General features: G+C 43.7%; 1 protein-coding gene across 1 annotated transcript in view; it reads left to right on the top strand.

Moving 5' to 3' along the window:
- The first annotated feature begins 341 nt into the window (after window positions 1–341).
- The window catches only part of hsd17b12 (hydroxysteroid 17-beta dehydrogenase 12), a 53,469-nt gene continuing 32,516 nt past the window's right edge, over window positions 342–21,294 (top strand). Inside the window, exons 1-9 of the mRNA XM_023326168.1 lie at window positions 342–702; window positions 11,752–11,798; window positions 12,605–12,680; window positions 15,390–15,497; window positions 16,916–16,980; window positions 17,139–17,183; window positions 17,569–17,603; window positions 18,386–18,467; window positions 19,343–19,408. Coding sequence (XP_023181936.1) covers window positions 525–702; window positions 11,752–11,798; window positions 12,605–12,680; window positions 15,390–15,497; window positions 16,916–16,980; window positions 17,139–17,183; window positions 17,569–17,603; window positions 18,386–18,467; window positions 19,343–19,408 — 702 coding nt within the window. The 5' untranslated portion in view covers window positions 342–524. The remainder of the gene's footprint in view (window positions 703–11,751; window positions 11,799–12,604; window positions 12,681–15,389; window positions 15,498–16,915; window positions 16,981–17,138; window positions 17,184–17,568; window positions 17,604–18,385; window positions 18,468–19,342; window positions 19,409–21,294) is intronic.

Genomic DNA, 21,294 nt, shown 5'->3' on the forward strand with positions numbered 1-21,294 from the left:
TCGGAGGGTTTCATAATTCTCACTGAAACCGTCCAACCTGTCACCGTCGGGAGCCAATCACCGGCTCCGAAGGGGACCCTGCCGCAACGTTGCTCCAATCACAGCGCCGCTCCGGGTTCCGAATCGAACCCACCCTCGCTTTTCTTTTTTTTTTTTTTTCCTCCCCCATACAGAAAAACCTAATGAATGAGGGAAAGCTCCGGGGGATGATTGAGATGGAGAATCAGCCAATGAGGTGAGGCGGACTGGAAGAGGGACGCCTGCCGCAGCCGGTGAGCAGCGGAAGTGGGCGTGGCACCCTCAAATCAGGCTAGACAAGTGTTGGAGGAGGGGGTGTGGGCAAGGAGGAGGGAGAGAGGTAGGAGAGTGTGTGTGTGTGATGCTACAACCTCCTTATAAAGGAACTCTCTCTCTCACGTTGTGGCTTGGAAACTAGAGTACATTGCCTAAAAATTGAGGTCTCCAGTATTACGCACACACACACTCACATACACACAAGCCGGAGTCACCGAGAAGCCGCTGCCATGAACCGGGATAGCGTGGATGAGATGATGAGCCGGGCCGAGACGCCTCTCTTCTGGGTCGGCGCGTTCACCGTGGCCTCCCTGGCGCTTTGGCTGCTCTACAGGCTCCTCACCGGCTTTAGGATATGGATCCTGGGGAACGGGCAGCTTCTCACCCCGAGGCTGGGAAAATGGGCAGGTGAGTCGGGTTTCAGCAATGATCACCTCTTCCTCCTCTCCACCTGCCAGTTACATGGCGGACACACAAAACGCCCACCAAAAAAAAAAAAAAAAAAAAAAAAAAAGTGGAAGGTACAAACTTCACTTTGCCCTCTGTAAAAAAAAAAACAGAAAGAAGCTGCATCCTGATGTCGGAGGGGTGAGAAGGGGGAGGTTGTGTGAGGTTTGGGTGACTGACTTCAAGGATAGGGTTTGTGTTGCGTAACAGGCGCAGGTGAGCTGCTAATTGACTGACAGGATTTTGGGGTTTTATTTGTTCCACTTTTTTGGGGAGAAACAAACAAGCAAAAAAAAAAAAACATGTGGCTTCAATTGGCTCCCAATCGACCCCCAAATAGAGCCGTGTGGAGGGGTAAAGTGGTGTGTGTCTGTGTGTGTTTGGGGGGGAACGGGTGCCCCATTTTGGTGAGCCGAAATTGCGCAGGCTATGCGCACTTTTCGGTGTGGGGGTCAGCGCTCAACCTTTTTATTTATTTTTTATTTTTTTATGACAGTAAATGTCTCTGAGCCACAGACTGCGAGACAAATCCAGGTACCTTGTAGTTAAAAACGCGACCCACGATTGGAGAGTTTCCGACGCTTTTGATTGACACGTGTCCCATTAAAGTTGTCGGTCCATCGTCTTTGTCGCGTGCGTCTTCAGTCCCGCATCATCTTGGAGTCACTTCACCCTTAAATGCTGCTCGGATGTTTGAACTCCGTCTGGATTCTGTCGGTGGAGTTTCTGTTATACTGGGAGCAGTGGTGTCGCCCCTCTTTGGGTTTGACCCACTTCTCCAGTCTCTGGTGAAGACTGCTGCGCAATTTTTATTTATTTATTTATTTATTTATTTGGGTTCTTTCTCTTTGGCGTCGGGATAATGTTGGTATTCTGCCGGTTTCATCCAAGGAGAACCTGGTGATTTGGGATGACTGTCCATTCTGACGCAATTCTTCTCCGAACTCCTCTAAAAATGTTGTCTATATGATTTTAATTGCTTCTATAAGAGGGGAGATAAATTTTTGCCCCTTCAGGAATGACTAATGCACTCCCAACCCCCCCTCCCCCCCCCGGTGGCTCTGACGGAGTATGCGGAGGAATGCCGCTGCACTGATGAATCATGCTTGTTCATCGTCATCAATTGGGTCTTATAGATTCTGATCACCCCACCCTCCTCCACCCGCTTCTCTTCTCCACCCAGAGAAGGAAGCCATTTATGTTCAGGTATGGCACTAACTTCTTACCAAAAGGTTTCTGTCCTGCGTGCTGGGTAACAAGAAGTGACTCATTATGCGTATTAATTGTGATCCTCCTGCAGAGTTCTTCCCTCTTCTTCTCCTTTTATTCATTTTTTGTGTGTGTGTGTGTGTGTTTGTTTTCTGCGAACCGAGCATGACTCAGGGGTCTGGCCCCTTCAGCCGCAGCGTGGATTTACCTTCATCCTAACTTTTCCACGCATGTTCTTTTGCGTAACATGTGAAGTTTGCATGCCACTCCCTGAAACCAATGGCCGCCACCAGTCTGACGAGTCTGACGTTCGTCGCCGATCGCAACGGCTAAAAGGATGGCTGTCTTAGGGCGAACGGGTGTGTGTGTGTGGGTGTGTGTGTGTGTGTGTGTAAGCTGTGCGCCATGGATGAGCTGTTCTCAGCAGGTTGGACCTGATGCGCCTGTGCAGCCAGTTCAGCCGGCGGTGGCGATTTTTGTATTTCTTTTTCCGAAACACAACCGGCGGGATGACTCAACAACTTAAAGTTTCAATCTGAGTCACTTTTATTGCTCTTTTTTTTTTTAAAGTAGTTTTCCCTTAATTTAATGAGACAAAAGTTTGAAGTCCTGCTCAGCTTCGCATTGCCTCTTAAAAGTCTTAATTTGGGGGCCTACTTAAAGTAAATTTCTCATTGATCTGGTTACGAAATGATGAAAATGGAACAAAACCAGCAGTGCTTATTAAACTGTCGACTTTATCTTGGATCCCACAGAAGTGTAGGTGTGTGTGCGTCCTGTTGAGTTTTTGGCAACACACGTGTAATGGCAGTGTCTTGTGGCCAGAGCCGACCCAAGAAATCATGAGGCCCTAAGCGGAGTGAGTTAAGGGGGCCAACTTCCGGTTTAGCCCATAGCCACCACAGCTCAACTTACCTTGATGCTTTATGCTGTCCATTTGTACTTTTCCCCCCCATTCATATTATTCACAGTTGCATGTCAAACTTGAGGCCCATGGGCCAAATTTGGCTCACGATTACCATTTATGTGGTCCTTCAAGAAAACAAATTGTGCTTAAATATTTATCGATCAAATCAGTTTCTATTTATATAATGCCAAGTTGCGTTGATTTGAAAGAATGACAAATAATTGTTTTAATTCTTCTAAGTACTCGTGGAATGCAGATTTCTGTATTTCAACAATGTAATGGCTGCTTTTCTTAATGCACTCCGAGCTTCATGTCGCCCAAAATGAGTTTGACTCGCCTCTTTAAGGTACGACTCCGTCAGCAGTCTCAGGGTGTGGAGGGTCTGTTTAATCAAATATCCAAATCACCGTCCAAATTTGTGCCCAAAAAAACACAGTTTGTGCTAGAAGCGGTTTGTAGCACAAAGTTTCTACGAGCAACTACGGTGCTGACTCCTGCAGCCACGCGAGAAATCCGCCAGTACTTCAAGAACATTTGCTGATCAGGTCGTAAATCGTGATAAAAATCAAGTATCGGCAACAAATTATTTCATTTCAACCCATTCTCACTCCCTACTCGTCATATATTGACGCTTGTGCAGGTCCCTCAGCGTCACATGTTGACGTGTCGGGTACCCCCTGACGCCTCATTTTGACACGTGGGGGTACCCGACGCGTCAACATGTGACGCTGAGGGAACCTTCCCAAATCGTCACATATTGACGCGAAGGGGGTACCCTACTGACGCATGGTCAGAACTCGTCCCGACTCGTCAATATATGAGGAGTCGGATTGAGAATGTGTTCATTTCATCGAGGGGGGGGAGGGGTTGCTTGTTTTCATTTCAAGCCTGAAAAAAAAATCTTGCTGACTTGGCTGATTACCTGGTAGTTATGGTAACTGGCATTTCCTGGTTGGACAGGTTTGAGTCCGACGAGGAATGCTTTCTTATAAAGGTGTTCTGTTTGTTTTTTAACAGGGACGGGTTTTTGTCTCTGTTGAGAAACGGAGTGGTAAAAAAAAGAAACTCCGAAGCTGGTGTGTGTGGGGGGGGGGAGGTGGGGGGTTGTTTGTGTGTGTGTGTGTGTGTGTGCGTGTGTGTGTGTGTGTGTGTGGATGAATCTCTGCAGCTCTTACGGGCAGCTCAGGGATTCCACAGGAGTTTCTAGTCAGACGACTGGGACTCCTAGTGGCAGAATAGGAGCATTGCAGCATGAATTAAAACTATTTCCTCTGCCTCTCTTCTTATAGACAGGTTGAAGCTTCCTAACTGATGATGAAGCCATAAGCTTGACTCTCTCAATTCACCCTCGTCCCCTCCCTTGTTGTCCACTTGATTACAAAAACAAAACAGGCTGTATCTTCTTGATAAGGTTAAGCTGTTTACTTCCAAAATAAAAACGACACAAACGTAAATTATGGACAAAAACGAGTACAATAATTATACAAATGAGGTGAAAAACCGCTGCAGTAACTCCCCCACTAACAAAAAACCCTCATGTAATTCAATACTGAATGACATATTAAAAGAAGTAATTCAATATGCAAATTTACAAGAGGAACTTGATCTCTAATATTACAAATCCTTTTTTTTTTGCATGAGAGTTTTGAACCTGTAATTTATCATCCTGTACTTTTTTGTACCCTTTTTTTAATCACAATAAACTCAAATCATAAGAAAGATTAACTTAATTTATCCTGAAGATCTGAACGATTTTATCTGAATTTAGACTTCCACACAAGTACCAAGTTTTCTTTCCCCCAATGCTCAAGTCAGATTCACTTTGCAAAAATGAAACTATTAGTGTAGTATTCTAAGCTGTTGAAACGTTTTGGTTTTTTTCCAAATCATTTTTGCATCTTTCTAGTCAGATTTGCATCACTCCTTGGGCTTACCTCGCTCCCCCTCCCTTTCTCCTCCAGTGTCAGACTCCAGCTTGCCATATTATGTAATCGAGCAGTGGCGTCTGCTCCGCTGCCTGCTTGTAAAACGTCATTAGAGGGGAAATAAATTTAGACCGAGGGAAGCTTTTTTTATTTTTTTCTCTGTGTGAGGATGGGAGCCTGATGGGACGCTGCTCCGCTTCCACCCCAACTTCCTCTCTGACATCAGTTTATTCAGAAAATGTTATGCAAGGAGGATGCAGCCATTCATCAGCACAACTCACGAACCGACGAAGGCAATAATGGGAACATTATTTGTTTCTAATGCCAGTTTAGAAACGTCGCCTCTGAGAACACGGACATCTGTTTTTAACTGAAGGAAACACTTTATGAATCGGGGTTTCCATGGGCACACATGTGAATGAAATCCATCCCCGCGCGCGTCTCAATGGATGCAGGGTCTCTCCTTTCATCCTTGTGAATGTGCTTCCCTCCCTCGCGTGCCCTGGACGTGTGTCGGCAGCGGGAGCGCGCACGGCTGCTCACGTGAACACGCTCTGTCGCCGGGATGGAGGAAACGCAACGACCGGTTCGAGTCCTCCTCTGACCTTTCGCACACATTCTCCGTCCTCAAGTGATCTCTCTCTGCATCACCGTCCCTTTTTATTTTTTCTTTTTCTTAGCCCTCTCACAGCTGGTAATAACGATAGTAGGTTTTTAGCATTTCTTTATGCCGCTCCTGATTCCCCTAAATTTGGTTAATCATTTTAAAAAGACTCACTTTTCCCCTTTATAATGGTTGCTTTGACATTCCTGAATGCCAGCATCAAAAGTGTGACGTTTAAAGCAATTCTTTCCATGATTAGGTTTTACTTTTCTTAAATGCTTGTTTTTGAAATGAAACTATAGCTTGCTGTAGAGACGCACTATGATATCATAAATACAGAGCCCATATTGCCGATACTGATACTTTTTATTATTATTGGTGGGTTCATTAAACTTCTGATCTGTAGGCATTTTTTTTTTTAAATAATTTTTTTAATTCAAATCCAGGACAGAATTTGAACAAAGGTCTAAAAAATACTTCAACATACTAACATGACAAATGGTAACGATACAAAATATTATCGTTTGAGAGTCAATTGAAACGATCTTTGAAGGAGAGTTGGGGGAGAAACATGATACTAAAATAAAATTTCAAAAGAATCTGACACTGAGTATTTGAAATATTATGTTAGTTAAATTTAAATTTATGCTGCAAACAAAGACAGTAGAGATCGTCTATACAAAATATCAATATTACCAAGTCGGTCCGATGCCTGCGGCGACTCTGTATTAATACTGATATCTTGCATCGACTAGCGCTACTTTTTGTTTGCAGCGTAAATGTACCTTACCGTCTGAAGGAAAACATCTGGACAGTGGAAGAGAAATGTTTGAATGTGTTGGAGAAAGGAAACCTGAAAACAATTTGTTCCTGTTGTTTTCAAGGTTTATAAAAGTTGCTAACTCTGTGGAAACTGAATTAAATTGAATTACAACACATCCCCACTTGCAATCACCATTTCCTTACCATATTGGTGTGTTTATCTCACCTCTCAAGCGATAAGTGCATCAGTGCAACCGTCTCAGTCACGCAGTTTAAGCTTGAACCGCCAGCGTGGCTTGACGCCATCTTGCTTGTCCGAAGAAAATGTGGTCCGTTCAGTTTCGGATAGTTCTTCTAGGACGTTCTCGTAGGAATGTTTTGTATCAAGTTACGCTGTTATCGCATTACATCACCTAGGCTGTGCCCAAATGTTTCTCACTAGATAAACATGAGGGCTGTTGTTGGGTTCAAATAGCTGAACTTTTAACTAGTGTTAGAGGCCGGCTTTTAAAGGTTTCTGGCTGCAGGATTAAGAGATTGAAAAAATACAAATGATGGCTTTTGATTTTTACTTTTTTCTCCATACAATAGGTGTTGGGAGTCCTGCTCCATAATGAAGTTTTTAAAACAAATAAAAACAAGTAGGCAGAGATGAATATGGCTGCTGCTTTTAGAAAAGAAGAAAAACTGAATTATTTATTGTTCTCTTCTCCCCCAAAATAGATGCAGGTTTTATCTTGAGCAGCTCTGAAGTGCATGTTCTGTTATTTCCCTCCCTTCCCTCTTCACTCCAGTCTCATTTTGGCCTGATAGAGATTTATTTTAGTCTTGGTTTGATCCCCTCCCTCCTCCTCCCCCTTCAGCCCATTTCTGTATTTTGAATGTGAACAGTGGGGAGGACGAGAAGAGGTGGGCGATATGGACTTAACGACATATTTTGTGGTTTTGTAACGAAGTGATAAGAACTATTTATTACTACTTTTTTTTTTTGTTTTCGGTGACTACATGGCACAGCAATCCTGGCTCCACAAATATATTGCTCTTGAGAAACATCCCCATTTGTAAAGAAGTGTGATTTGTACACAGGAACTAGATATTTTTCATATTTATTCATGCTCTCATTGAAGGGAAAAATCGTAAAAGTAAGAATCTTGAGGATACGGTCAGTTTCGGGACTTCTTAAAAGTCCCGATAAATTCCACTTAACACGTCGTTAATTGGAATTTGTCGTCACCGCGATCAATCAAAATCCCAAGAAACTTAAGACGATAAATGATACGATAAATGTCCACCCCTAAGGTTGTATTATTATTATTATTTTTGGGGACGGGTACCGACCGATTATGTAACGCTGAGCATCATGATGACTGCAGGCTATTTGCAGTCGGCTTCACTAACGCCGGTGTTGTACCTGTCCTCTGTGCTTGCAGCGGTAATGCAGGGTTGGGTGGAAGACTCTGGACCGAGCATCCTCATCCTCCTCCTCCTCGGCGTGGCGGCCACGGTGACAGGTGGCGGCGGTGATGAGGAGGTCGAGGGAGGGATCCGATTGGTATTCAGGTGTTGCGGCAGGCAGCTCCCGGACGAGCCAGTGCAGGCGCTGCTATTTTTACTCCCCTGGCTGCTTTTTTTAGACCGTCAGAAAAGTGAGCGGGCTGCAGGCAGGGGCTGCTCAGCTGCGGAGGGAGAGGAGGGGAGACGGAGAAGGCTGGCTGGGAGGGGGGGGGGATGTCTTACACCTCCTGAATGTGTTGAGCTGCAGTACAAACGCGCCCCCTTCAGGTCACGCCGGGTCCCTGCAACGTTGGGAGCGCTTCCTTCAGAAGGTGCTGGGTATGGGTGGCAGAACATGGACAGCGAGGCAACAGCCAGCCCCCCTCATTACACACACACACACACACACACACACACACACACTCGCTCTGCTGTCGTCAGTGCTGCTGTCACTAAACATGCCGGCTTGCGTACACCGCCTTTGTTACGTTGGAGCTTCATGTCACTGATGTCATGCGATGGTCACGTGAGGTGTGGGAGACGGGAGGGGGGGGGTGTGGGGGGCTTTAATAATGAAGAAAAGGCATAATGAGCTTGTGATATTATTATTATTTATTTTTATCTCTACAGCGATGAATTTCTTAGGACTCGAATGCAGCAGAGACAAACTCGGTTGCTGGGCAATATTTATTGAGAAAATTATATAATGGATGTGAAGGAGGCTCGCCATTCAGAAACTGGTTGCGTGAATAAACACAAGCTGCATGTGTGTTTTATTTTATTGCCCGACTCCTCCGGGCAAATCGCCTCCGTGTCGCCTTCGCTGTAATTCCCTCCTGCTGTTGAAGCAGCTAAATTGTAATCGGGGTTTAAAAGGTGACAAATCAAGATGTTTAATCTTGAAACGTGGGGACGCGTATTTGAGTTCCTGGAAAATTTCTGCGGTGCAGATTTTCAATGTACCGCGACTGTCCGCCTGTTGGATAAATACCCGTATCAGTGTGGTCCTGCTTTTAACTCTTAAAAAAAAAATAAAAAATGTTCAGGGGGGAAATATTTATTTCATGCAGATCACATCTAATTTACATGTAAAGGGGAAAAAAACCAAACAGTTACACAGTGGAGGTTCTTTATTAGAAGCGCACACTTGGAAAATTACAAACCGCATTCCTAAAATGCACGACGTGTCTGACAGGAACGTCAGTCTGAAGCGAACGGGTCAACACGGACTGGTTTGAGGTCGGAGAGCATTCCTGCATTACTGCTCATCTACGTGCGTGTGTCGTGGTTCAAGCTCATTTTTGCCGTACGTGCATTTTGGTGCATTCTTGCTCCATTCCCAAAAATGAGCAACATTTTTTCTTTTTGCACCTGATCGCCAGTCGGTCCAGTGCATCCTGACTGCCATTTTTGGGGGGAGGGGGAAATGAGTTTCTGATGCATTGAGACTTTGGTTAAAAATGTGAATTTCTTTTACTTGGTTCCTTGAAGGAGTTTCTTGCCGTTTGTCAGAGGGTCTTCCTCCACTTGGACAGATTCTCTTTCCTATAAAAGTATGTCCAGCGTTTATTTTTTTGTTTTGTTTCTTTAATTGCTGCAAACCCCCGTTCCCTTCATGTCGGCAGGGGTACCACCCTCTTCCTCCTCAGCCATTTTTCTTTGCAGCATCTGTAGCCTCCCCACCCTCCTCCACCTGCAGCTGCAGCCTCAACCAGATTTGGTTCGACCCATTCAAGCCCATTGAGGCTTTTCTGCCTGGGAGTGTTTCATTCTTAACATTGGGGGGGTAAAGGAGGAGGAGGGAGGGTGGGTGTTTAAAAATAACCAGGGATTCTTGCTCTCTTTCCAGTTCCTCTCATTCTCTCTCTTCTTCTTCTTCTCCTCCGCTCTGATCTCCATTCTGTAGACCTCCACTCTTTTGTTCTCTTGCTTTGCTCCAGTTCTATTTTTAGCCACCCCTAGGATCCCTCCCTACCCCCACTTCACCCTCCTTCCTCCCTCTCCATGTTCGTCATCACTCCCCTCCTCTCTGCGTCTCCCCCGCACCCCCCACCCTGTCATCTTCCTTTTTTTTAGCCTTTTGCAAGAGAATGTCCTCTACCTGCATAAATCTTTTTATATTTCATGTCTTTTAAATACCTTTTTATATTTACATGTAGATAGATGTTTTTACAACATATCGTGTGTATGCATTTGTACACTTGTAAGCAGCACTAAACTCCATGACCGCGCTCTCTGATCATTCAGTTTGGTTGGGGTTGATGGGCAGCACAAGTTTAAAAATAGCTTCTTTTTTTCTTTTTCTTTTTTTTCCCTTGACAAGGTGAAGCTCTTACTGCCTCCGTCTCCTCAGCCCTTCCTGCTGTCGACTTCTACGAGAATCGGCTGCTTTTACCAAACCCTTTCTTCTCCACACTTGACTTGCTGCCGGTACTTTCTGTCCCCCGCTCGTTTTCTGAACTAGGGAGCATCGACAAGTACGTCACAAAAAGCAAAGTGTAGGGTTTGCTCAAAATAATAAAAAAAGAAACTTTATTGATACCAAGCTAAATGTTCTTGTAGCTCATGTTAATCCAAGATCCTTCTGAGCTGTTGAAAGCTGTGGACAGGAAGGATTCTTTGCCCTCTGATCTTGACTTTGAGCTGATTCGGTACGCTCCTCGGTAACTCCATGTCTCGCTCCCCAAATGCTCTATTTATTTGTTTTTATCGGTTTCTTTAGATCACTGTTTTTTTTAATTTTATTATCATTCTTCTGGTGGGGATGGTGTTCACACAGAAGTACATGCCGTCCACACGCTCAGTCATGGTATAGATGTCGTCTTCATGAGGCTGGCAAAGAGCAATCCAATCTGTAACCTCAAACCAACCCTGTAGGGCAGCGTTTCCCAATTCCGGTCCTCAGGCCTCCCTGCTCTGCATGTTTTAGATGTGCCTCTATTCCAGAGCAGCTGATTCAAATGATTGCATGACCATCAAGTGCTGCAGAAACCTGTTGATCACCCATAGATTGAATCCAGGTGTGTAGCAGAAGGGAAACACCTAAAACATGCAGGGCAGGGAGGCCTGAGGACCGGAATTGGGAAACGCCGCTCTAGGGCAGGGGTGGGCAATCCTGGTCCTGGAGGGCCAGTGTCCTGCAACTCTTAGATGTCTCCCTGGTCCAACACACTTGAATCCAACAGCTGAATCACCTCCTGAGTGCAGTCAAGTTCTCCAGAGTTCTGCTAATGACCTCATTATTTGACTCAGGTGTGTTGAAGTAGAGCTACATCTAAAAGTTGCAGGAGACCGGCCCTTGAGTTGCCCACCCCTCCTCTAGGGCTTCCTTTGGTTTCTCACTGTCTCCATCCTTTTTGATGGAGACGGTGTGTGTGATGCAGATTTTTTTTTTTACCCAATTTTTGAAGTCAGCAATATGTTTACAATTTAAAAAGCAGAAATATTGTCTGGGTACTTGCCGTCTTATTTTTCTTATTTATTTGAACAAAGTATGAACCAACTGAGAACAAAATGGGGGGGATGACAAGAAAATGTGTATTATTCAGGACATGACAGGAGTGTAAGTGAGGGAAGAACAAACCTGACAGACACACACACACACAAAAAAAAGCTCAAATTGGCTGATTTAATGAAACACCTCTACAACATCTGGACGCACAGACTTTCCATATCCAACCCATTTTCCCCAGCAGGTGAATTTTATTGCAGGGTGTGTTCAACTGAATTTGCGTCGACTGTCTTTTTGCACAGTAAGATCTTCTGGCTTGACTCCATAACGAGGCGTTGACTGATGCAAGTGGCTAAACCTGCTGCTGGGTTGTAACTTTTGTTTGAACAAAGATCTGATTTGCGACTCATTTCCTCATTGAGAGGAAATTCAGTCACTAGTTATCGTTGTTGTGTTTTTTCTTCCTGCACTGAAGCGTGACTGAGTCATTGTAACGGTCGGCTTATATTTGTCACACTTGGAAATTGTGATTTCAGTTGAAATATTTTACGTCCCAGCTTTGAGACTCTTGATATCACCTTGGTCCGAGTCGTACTGTGAGCTTGTCAACATTAACCTCCACTGACCTCTCGCTTCGTTTCCTCTCGTTTCTCCCCAGTTGTGACGGGAGCCACGGACGGCATCGGGAAGTCCTACGCGGAGGAGGTGAGGCTCCCTGTGCCTACTGGTTGTTTGTTTTTGTTTGTTTGTTTTTTTCCTTTCTTGGAAAATCTGTGACTCATGCACATACTCTGTTCACTCACAGGTCACAGTAGGGAGAGAGTGTGCAGACATATCTAAGTGCACACAGACTCATTGCACCCAAATATGATGATAATAACAATAATAATAATAATAAATCCTACATCCAAAAGCTGCACAGATTTGGTTGTTTTCTAGCTATTGCTGGTTTTTGTTGTGTAGGTCTGACCAGTCGTTTCTGATATTTTTAATTCTAAGGACGATTCTTTGATGTGCGCAAGAAGAAAATATGTGGAGGTGTTTCTTGATTACTTTATCTGCACTACATACAATTTTTTTTAAAAAGGATTGGAACTATCCAAGCGTATGTCCCTTATCTTTATTTGATTTAATATATAGATCCTTTAGTGATAAATCTAAAGTGCAGGACTTCTTGGCTTTGATAAAAGTCTAAGTTTTGGGCTTTTCGATTAGAGCCAGTCAAGTCGAATATGATTTTGATCTTTTTTTTAATTTTTATTAATGCACCTTTGGCTGTTTGCACCTCAGATGAGATTGGTACCTTTTTTTTTTTCTTCTTTTTTTTTATAGTGTCCATTTACAAAAAGGCAGTCTCTCACCTCTTTACCCTCTCAGCTATTCTACAATAAAAGCATGTTGAGCATTTGACCACCTCTGTACCCACCATCAGTAATAAAACTACCTGTTCTTCATCATCACGGTAATCAGGCTGTGTGACATGATTCCGGTTTCTTCTCTCTGACTTGCAGTTGGCTCGTCGAGGGTTCGCCATGATGTTGATCAGTCGCTCCCAAGAGAAGCTGGATGACGTCGCCAGGTCACTTGGTAAGTGTTGACCCGAATGAAGCTGATTGTTTGGCGGCTGGTTTCTGTTTGGGCCTGGGAGCTGGACGTGTGAGCGAGGTGACGCTCTGCACGTCTGCACTGCTTCCCCAGTTTGTCAGATGTTGAAAATAGATTTCTAACATTTGTTCCGTTAAAATGGATAGAGATTGCTCAGGATGTTCTGGCTGATTTCAGTCTTTTTAAGCTGTATGCTTAACTATTTCAGAGATCTATTTTTAGAGAATTGTTTTCTAACCTCCATGCTTTTAATGATCATAATTCAAAGATGCTTTATTTATCCCAAATGGAAATTAAATGTTGTCGCAACTCTGATAATCCAAGTATCTCTAGAGAGCTGCTGTGGATGGAACGATCTCCGGTAGCACTGAGTCTTGCAACAAAGCTGAAGAAGCCTCTGACTGAAGACTATATGACCTTCTCATGACTCTCATGAAATGCTAACAGCTCAGTCTTCAGAAACGACAGACAGAGTAACAGCAATATGTTCTGGATGCCATCAGTTGTTAGCAATCACTGCTAATCCACCTCATTTGTTTTTGCTGCTCCTCCTTAGATCTCTATTTTCACTATAGAATTAAAAAGCTGGTCAGAGAGACGTTGGAGTAGGGGAGTGGACCGGACATAAAAGGTTGATGTTTTCAAAATGATCGGCATATTAAACCATCATTCATCTCGTACTCCAGTTTCAAAAATGTACCGACGGAAGTGAAAAGCTTAAAGTGACAAAACAGCAACTTGATTCTGATGCTGTTATCTGCCATCAGTCATGCTCTGGCTACCTGGCAGGTCATAAAAACAACATGTGTCTCTTTGATAGCTTCTTAAGGTTCATTCACAAACAGCCTTGTTTGTTCCACTTCAAAGGAACTCTGGTTCACTTGCATAGACAGTCCAGTTGGTTTGGGGAGGTGTGAACGTGTAATTGCACTCTGATGCAGACCTAAAGTACAATGCTAAAAAAAACCTTGGTCTCAGTACGCTTGAAGTAAACTCTGGTGCAGTTTGAATGCATATGTGAACGAAGACCGCTTCAATAGCAGGAAGCGGGCTGCGGCGCAGGGCTTTCTGGGTAATTGCAACCAACTCAAACGTGTGGGCTTACCTCTGCAGGTAGATGTGGCTGGTGGTCTTTGAAAATCTGACACGACTCCTTTCTGTGAAGAAGTTGCGTTCAGTGTCGTCTTCAGAGTGTTTTTTTTTTGTGTGTGTCATTTGCTTCAGTAGTTCTTGGTGCAGCGCCGCCACAGGTGAGGGAGTGAACAGTTTGCACTGCCAGATTAACCAAAACCTTTGAACGGTGTGAAAGCAAATGTTACACTTTTGACCCCAGATCCAACCAACGCTACTATGAGACTATCAGGTGTGAAAACGCCCTTATTCCTCTTGACACCTAACTGATGCTGAAAACGGTTCTGGGGCTCCACAAGTCACAGGAAGATTATCTAGCAACTGTTAGCGTGGTACTGAAGAGGAAAGGGGAGGAAGCTATCGTTTCTTTTTTTTTTTTTTTTAAGAGTGGCTCGCCTTTCACGGAATAGTGTGCCACAGCTGTGGCACATTAAAAATCACACAAGTTCTTTGCATTGCACAACTCGACTGGTGATGACATGGTTGCCTACACAAACCTGTTGTTTTACTTCCTCTTTGTTCAGAGGGAAGAAGGGATTAATATCCGCCCTGCTTCGAGAAACTGCACCAACTTGTTTCTGTGTTCACATTTCCTCCTGCCTGCGATGGGGATCTGTCCACCTCTCTGCCCTCTGTCCAGATTTTGGCTGCATGACGAGCGTGCCCCGTCCCTCCGTCAGCGGTGCCCTCTCTCGGCGACTCGCCGTCTTATTCACATCCGTTTCTGACAATTTCCCACAGCGCGGTTTCCCCCTGTCGTGCCTCCAATCGACAGAGGGGGCTGATGGGTAGTCACGAGCGAGGAGCGGCTCCTCACAATTAGCCTGAGAAACCCAACCTGCCTGACACGTAACCTGGCAACCCTCCCTGTCCCACCTGTGATTGTTTTTTTTTTTTTTTTGTGCGTTTGGGGTTTTTTTCCGCCATGTTCCACGCAGACTTATTTCAATCTCAGTTTCTTCTATGCAGTCTCACAAAGTCGCCACGGGAGTTTCTGCTTTCGTCCCTTATCTTTGTCGTCTTCAACGTGCAGGAGGCTCTTTCTACTTTTGTCAAAGTCAGCCGGACGTTTCAGACTTTCTACGTTGTAGTCCACCCTTAAGTTGTTGTTGTAGTTGAACTCTCTCCCACTTTTTATACTTTGTCTTTTGTTAAATATTTTTTTTTTTTCTGGACCCAGATCTGTAGAGCGTAAGCCGACTCTGTTGACTGAGCTCATGTTTGAGGTTCATCCTCTGCTAAACGAGTCTTTGGACAAGGGGTTGTAACTGCAGCAGACGCGTCAAACATAAGGCAGAGGGGGTCGAAGAAGACAACCACTCTAGTTTGTTGGTGCACAGCGCCCTCTTCAGTTCATGTCTGACACTGACTGGGAACAAATCTTGTAACAGGAACATCCTGTTGGGTCTAATTTAGGGAGCTTGGGACTTTAAACATGCACTGTTTTAACCATCTTATTTTTATTTTATTTGTTTTCCTCTTGAGAACAAAAAAAACCTTTCTCACCTTTCTGCGTAATTGTTACTGAGAAACAAATGAACTCTTGTTTTCCTCTCACAGAGGAGCAGTTTAAGGTGGAGACCAGGACCATCGCTGTCGACTTTTGCAGACTGGATATTTACTCCAAAATTGAGGAAGGACTGGCTGATCTGGAGATTGGTGTTCTTGGTAAGAGCTGATTTGTTTTGTTCCTCATTTATTTCTCCGTGTCAATTTGCTCTCATAGTGCAGTATCTGTCGATATTTGTCCTGCTTTGTGTAACTTTCCTTAACTCTCCTTTTCAATTGTGTTTTCTTTTTTTGTTATTATTAATGATTACATCCTAGATCCCAAATGGATGATTTTGAAAATCTGCATTCAATGGTCACAGATTCAGATGTCCAGCCCAGGAAATTCTGTACTTTTAATGTCTTCCCTTCAAGTCCATCAACAAAACTCCCTCCAGTAACGCACCAACCATGTTATTTGATCTGTGTTTGCCGCTTTTATACAAATCGGATGAAGGTTGGGGATCCGATCTTTGATGCATAAATGGAGAAAATCCCTCAAGTCCTTTTGTTGTTTTTATGAAACGCCTTCGAATCCTGCAGAAGCAAATCCTCTTCTTTTAGCCTGCGTGTCATGATTCTTTAGAAATATTCTTTTTAAGCCTAATCGCAAGTCTCCTAGCTGATGTGGCGGAAACTCAAAATCGAGACGATTGAATCTTGAAAAGTGTATAATTTTGACATTAAGACCTGCGTTAATCCCAGAGAGATGCCAGAGATTAAAACGTCTCCCGTAAAACCAAAAAATACAATTGGAAAAATTTGAGAATCTCTTTTTAGATTTCGTTAAATCTTCATAAAGTGTTGGAGCCTGACATGTTCCACAGAGAGAAGCTTAGCTTTACTATTGTAAACTTTGGGATTTGTGTTTTATGCTGTTGGTTACATTGTGAATGTTGCTGAATGAGGAGATGGAATTGTCTTGAAATTGCATAAATGGGACATCTCTTGTAGTTTGACTTTGGATCGGTTTATTTGTGTCATGGTACCATGTCTTCTTCCATCCAGACCCTCTCAGTCGGGTATTATGACCGTTTGACCAGAGACATAAAATCTCATACTTACTTTGAGATTGCCGAGATTACTTTGGGGGTGGGGAGCAAAAAAACTGCACTATCTCTTGAAGTCATTCAGAAACATTTCAACAAATCTTTATTTTTCTGTCGCTTTAACAACATCCCCGGAGTCAGGGAGGTGTGTGTGTGTGTGTGTGTGTGTGTGTGTGTGTGTGTGTGCGCGCGCCAAGCGGTGACGTTGGCTGTACATCTACAGAGTTCACGCTGCACTCTTCAGCTGAACATTTAAGGAACTCTTTGTTCTTTTTATGATACCAGTTTTGCTCCACTGGTTGCAAGGTGTGGCTGTGTCTGCCGTTTTGTGAATCCCTTCCCCGTGCTTGCTGGCTTTTGCTGCCACCTTGTGGTTGATGGAGATGATTTATTTCTTCTTTTTTTTTTTTTTTTAAACTCTGAAGCTCTAACATGTTTTATGAAAACAGTGGATTAATTTTCCTTTCCCTCCCCTCTTTCTGTCAACAGTTAATAATGTAGGTGTTTCCTACCCCTACCCTGAGTACTACCTCCACATTCCTGATCTGGAAAATGTGAGTAAATCTGTTTTACTGGTGGGGGTGGAGGGAATATCCTGAAATCGAGTCTTTTTTTTTTTTTTTCTTTCTTCTCTTTAAACAAATACCTCTTTAATTATTAAACTTTATTATTATTAAACTCTGAATCTGAACATACTTCCTCTGCGTTTCAGTTCATCACAAACACCATCAACGTCAACATGACCTCGGTGTGCCAGGTGAGGATTCTGCTCCATTTTTCTTTTCTTTTGCTAATACCTGCAAATTGTCCATCAGTGCCACGTCCCAAAGCCAGCCTGTTGCTTTTACCTTCCATACTTTCCTTTTCCTCTACTTTCCCCCCCTTCCTCCTCTTGCTCTTCCCACCGTGGTACCTGCAGTGTCTCAGTTGTTCCCAAAGCAACGGTGGACTACACCATCGCTGTCTGTGCTCGCCACCCACGCAACGCTTTCTCTCTGCTGTTTTGTTTTTTTCTGTCCATCTCTCACCCTGCTACTTTTAATCCTTTTCTTTTCATCTTTATTCTCCTGCTATTGTTTGTTTGCAGTTATTAATACCGACTGAACTTATTGTGTTTTTTTTTTGTTTTTTTTGTTTTCTAGATGACTCGCCTGGTGCTGCCCAAAATGGTAGAGAGGTGAGTTGTTGGGGCTTCCATGTTTTGCGACATGACTGCAGTCAAACAGCAGAGTGCCGAGTGGTGGAGTGAGGCACACACACCTCAGCTAGGATCGCCACAAATAATTATCATCTTCTGAGAGGAATGCTGTTTATATATATATAAACCAGACACTTTTCATTAGGAAGTGGGATGAGAAATTAGTTTTGTTTCTTCTTCTTCTTCTTCTTTCTCCATCACTGGATCTCTTTCCTTCTCCTCCTTTGTTCCAATGCTGACAAGCTTTCAATTCACACAAAGTGCTCTTCCCACCCGATTGGCTGCTCCGTTCCCATGTGATTCCCGCCGGCCAATGGAAACGGAGGCACATTTGGTGCCGTGTGAGGCTGTAGCGTCTTCACTACGTCACTGCAGCAACAGGCTGCCATGGCAACGCACGCAGGGCACTGCCATCCCCTGTCTCTCTGTGTGTGTGTGTGTGTGTGTGTGTGCAGGATTAACTTCCTGTGGAATTTGCCATAATTATCAAAATGTATTAATAAAGAAGTTTGCTTCTGAGGGAGAAATGTGATGCACAGAATGCTTTCTGTTTTATCTGTGCTCTGCTGGATTCCTACAGTCTGAAAATGTCTAGAATTTAGGTGTAATTTTATTATAGAAATAGTGGGGAAATGTTTGCATTTTCAGACTTTATTCTCCGCTCCACCTTCTAAAAGTTCTGCTCATTCTGAGTATTTATTGTTCTTTTTGTTGTTCTGCTCTTCCCGAATTTACTGATTGAGCTTTTGTTTCTCTCTCAGATCCAAAGGCGTCATCCTCAACATCTCCTCTGCCAGCGGCATGTACCCCGTCCCGCTGCTCACAGTCTACTCTGCAACCAAGGTATGCGCTTAACCCGTTGCTGTCGGCACCTCTGGTAAGGATGTGAAATCATTAAAATCACCTGATGCAGCAGTAACATTATGTCACACTAAAACAAAAACATAATAATATCCAGACTTCCTTTGGTGTGCATGCATTTACTGGAGCAAAAATGTCACACGAGTCGGATCATCGGTAATCGGATGTGGCCACTGGCACAACCCACGACAGGAAGCAGTTTGGAGATCATGTCGTGGTTTTAGTGACTTATCGCATGAACAAACATATTAAAGTGTGATTTTCTTTTTTTAAATTCCATTTATTTAATGGACACAGTGCAATTGCAATGTTTTTTTTTGCGACTTTAGTGGAATAACGACAAAGCTTTACGCACATTGTACCTCGCGGTGGCTTATTAATATCCCTTTAGCAGTCAAGTCTGATCAGCCTGAACTTGTTCAGTGAGATGCTTTGGTACAAAGACATTTATTTTGGGACTTTTTGCAAATTTTTCTACCATGGATACCAACTAATTTTGCATAAGTAGAGGTACTGTAGGTTGCTTAAAACAGTAGCTGCTTCTGCAAACTGATGTAGAGTCTTTGTTACGGTGAAACGTGTTGCAACTAACTTTAGGTTAAAATCTCCAGACAAAAACAATGTCTGAGTTTAAAAACGACAAAGAAACGACCATAAAGATGGACTTATTTTGCACTCTCCCTTTGATAAAAGATAACTTAAAACCCCACTAAGGTCAAACCGACCACTCGGCAGCATCCGGCGCGGCGATGTCTCATGGGTATTTTTAGTGCCATACGTTCAAAATGGCTCCTTCTTCTCTGTGACTTTTTATTGCTGATGAAAAGCTTGACTGTATTTTACGCCTCCGTTGGCAGGCGTTTGTGGACTTCTTCTCCCGCGGCCTTCATGAGGAGTACAGACGGCAGGGCATCATCATTCAGGTTGGTTTGGGCCTCGTCTGCTGAGACTGGGTCATTACTTCATCTTGCGCTTTTTGTACTTTTTGTTTGTTTTTTGTTTGTTTTTTTATGAGTACACCATGCCCAGGCAGTTTTGATGTAAAATGTTGATGTATGGAGCTGAGAAACCGGTAGGCATTGGAGCAGTAAAGAATTTTGATTCCTTCTTGAATTTTGATCCACAACTCCTAATCCCTTATGTGACAAGATTGAAAGAAACTTAAAGTGTGCAGCTTTTTAAAGTCCTTCCTCTGAAATAAAGTGTATCTATTTAGGCCCGAGCAGCAAAGCGCTGCGAAGGCCTATTGTATCTGTACTGTTTATTATTATTAGGCCCGAGCAGCAAAGCGCTGCGAAGGCCTATTGTTTCTGTACTGTTTCTTATTATTATTATTATTATTACGATTCTGCCCCCCTAAAGAGGAGCCTTTTTGGGGGCTTTATCATATTCAAAAACTCACCAAACTTGGCGGTGGCGACTAGAAAATTTAAAAATTTTGAATTTTAAGGTTGTCGCAAAAATCGCAAAAAAAATTGCTGAACGGCGGCAACTAGCAATTTTCTGTTGACACAATGGTATGAACGTACTTCATCGTAGAGACATGAAATTTGGTACACTTGTAGAGCTCACCAAAAGACTCAGAACTTACATTTAATGTTATAAGCCAACTATCACAGGAAGTCGGCCATTTTGTATTGAACGTCCATTTTTTACCTCGATTTTGACGTTTACAGCCTTCGTATTTGATCGAACTCCTCCTAGGGATTTCGATTGATCGACTTCAAACTTGGTCAGTCTGATCATAAGGCATGTTTGATTTAAAGTTATCAAATTGGTGAGTTTTGGAGCATGTTGAAGGGGGGTTAGCAGGGGTCAAAGTTCACCTACTCGCCATGAAACACGAAACTCTTATATTTCCTATACAAAAGCACATAGAGGGACCAAACTTTCAGTGATTGATCGGCATCGGGTCCCCTACAATACCATATGGTCAAATGATGACATCACTTAGGCCACGCCCCCTGAGAACAGGAAGTGTCATGTTTTACTGTGAACGGTCGCTCTCTTAGCCCTTTGACCTAATCAACATGAAACTGTGTCCAGACACAGAAGACATGTTGGTGTGTTGAGGATTCCAACCCCGACCGGCTTTGAGATAGCAGCTGGGCGTGGCGGCGTGGCGAAGTGACCTGTAACGCCGATGCCATACGTTTGCTTCTAGATTCCACATGTTTCGACCGAGCTGCATCAAACTTGGCCTGAGTGATCCTGGAGGCTTGCCCGTCAATCCTACGTCATCACATTATGACGTCATCTAAGCCCCGCCCCCTGGGAACCGGAAGTGCCGTTTTTTTTCCTTGGAAAGCTCTGTTTATGGCTCTCTTGACCTAATCAAGTTGATTCTGTGTTGGATGACAGATAGGAAGTTGATCTCGCTTGCTTTAAAGTGCCAAGAGTTTTCAATGGCGGCAACGCCGTTCGTATACGTTTCCCTCTACATTCCACATATTTTGACCGAGCTGCATCAAACTTGGCCTGAGTGATCCTGGAGGCTTGCCCGTCAATCCTACGTCATCACATTATGACGTCATCTAAGCCCCGCCCCCTCGGAACCGGAAGTGCCGTTTTTTTCCTTGGAAAGCTCTGTTTATGGCTCTCTTGACCTAATCAAGGTGATTCTGTGTTGGATGACAGATAGGAAGTTGGTCTCGCTTGCTTTAAAGTGCCAAGTGTTTTCAATGGCGGCAACGCCGTTCGTATACGTTTGCCTCTACATTCCACATATTTTGACCGAGCTGCATCAAACTTTGCCTGAGTAATCCTGGTGGTATGCCCGTCGATCCTACGTCATCACATTATGACGTCA

Source organism: Xiphophorus maculatus, chromosome 2, assembly GCF_002775205.1.
Source record: "Xiphophorus maculatus strain JP 163 A chromosome 2, X_maculatus-5.0-male, whole genome shotgun sequence".
NCBI classification, from domain to species: domain Eukaryota; kingdom Metazoa; phylum Chordata; class Actinopteri; order Cyprinodontiformes; family Poeciliidae; genus Xiphophorus; species Xiphophorus maculatus.